This window comes from Myotis brandtii, unplaced genomic scaffold (genome assembly GCF_000412655.1).
Source record: "Myotis brandtii unplaced genomic scaffold, ASM41265v1 scaffold247, whole genome shotgun sequence".
In the NCBI taxonomy this organism is placed as follows: domain Eukaryota; kingdom Metazoa; phylum Chordata; class Mammalia; order Chiroptera; family Vespertilionidae; genus Myotis; species Myotis brandtii.
The window spans coordinates 2921973-2923223 of NW_005359352.1; the positions used below are offsets into that span (position 1 = coordinate 2921973).

Genomic DNA, 1251 nt, shown 5'->3' on the forward strand with positions numbered 1-1251 from the left:
GGGGGGGGCAGGGCTGCAGCCTGAGGACAGGGCACCGGGTCTGTGTGCCCAGCACAGGGAGATGCCCCCTGCAGCTTGGCTCTGCGCTGTCAGTCACGTCATCTGCTCTCAGTAACGTAAACAGTTCTGCCTATTGTCTGGAATGAATTTGCCAGAAACAAAGGAAAAGGTTGTTTCTGTTTCCCCCACTGAGTTCTTTTACTCCCTTTGGAACCCTCCGCTTTGAAAGGTTTAAATCTTCATGGAGAGCACGTGTGAACAATAAACAGACAAGCGGGTTAATTAGAGATGCAACAACGTAGGCACTTTTCCCAGAAACGCCCACTGGGTCAGGCTGTCGGGAAAGTTCCTGGGAGGCAGCCCCCGCCCCCCCGCCCAGCCCTCTGATGCGCTGGGGCCCTGGATGCCGTGTCCACGGGCCTGAGCTGACGGACGGACGGACGGACGTGTGCTTGCAGCAACGAGCTGAGCATGAAGGCGGATTCCCGCCTGAACCTGCTGGACGACGGGACGCTGATGATCCAGAACACGCGGGAGACGGACCAGGGCGTGTACCAGTGCATGGCCAAGAACGCGGCCGGCGAGGCCAAGACGCAGGAGGTGACCCTCAGGTACTTTGGGTCTCCAGGTACGTGGATGGTCTTGCGCGTGGGGGTCCCTCCCAGGGTTGGCGTCCACCCCTCCCTCCTGCACCCCGGCTGGCGCCGCGGGAACGAGCCTCCGGTCTCTGGCCGAGGCCCCTGCCAGGGGCGCAGTCCCAGGGGAGGCATGACCTTTGCCCTGGCCCACATGGTCCCTAGTCCAGGACGGACACTCAGTGGACAGCCCAGCCGGCAGTGCTGCGGGGCAGCGGCCAGAGGGCGCTGGAGAGCTGTCACCCCCACCTCTGACCCTCCCGGTCGCCCTGGTCCTGAGGGGCAGCTGCCCTCTGTTCCCGTTTGGCAGGGGGGGGGGTCTCCGTAGTGTTAAGGAGTTGGTTATTGAAAAAGAAGCCAAAATCTGGGTTTTTATGTAAAATTCCAGGTGGAAAGTGTTGGCACCGATTTAAAAAGACGGTCTTATCAGCGAGGCACAGCTGTGGCCTCGGTCGGTCTGAGTGCCCAGGCCCCAGCCCTGCTCTCGCCGTCATGTTTAACCTGAGAACTTGGGTGGGAGGAGGACTGGCCTGGGAGGACGGTCCAGCCGCCACCTGCTGAGAGGGCACAGCCGCTGGGTGCCCCGTGGTCTGCACTGCCCCCCCCCCCCCCCCGC

At 62.3% G+C, this 1251-nt stretch overlaps 1 protein-coding gene across 1 annotated transcript in view; it reads left to right on the forward strand.

The window, feature by feature from the left end:
• The window catches only part of PXDN (peroxidasin), a gene marked incomplete at its 3' end in the record, with an annotated part of 59151 nt that overhangs the window by 29314 nt on the left and 28586 nt on the right, over positions 1-1251 (forward strand). The window contains 1 exon segment of the mRNA XM_014540545.1: positions 459-628. Coding sequence (XP_014396031.1) covers positions 459-628 — 170 coding nt within the window.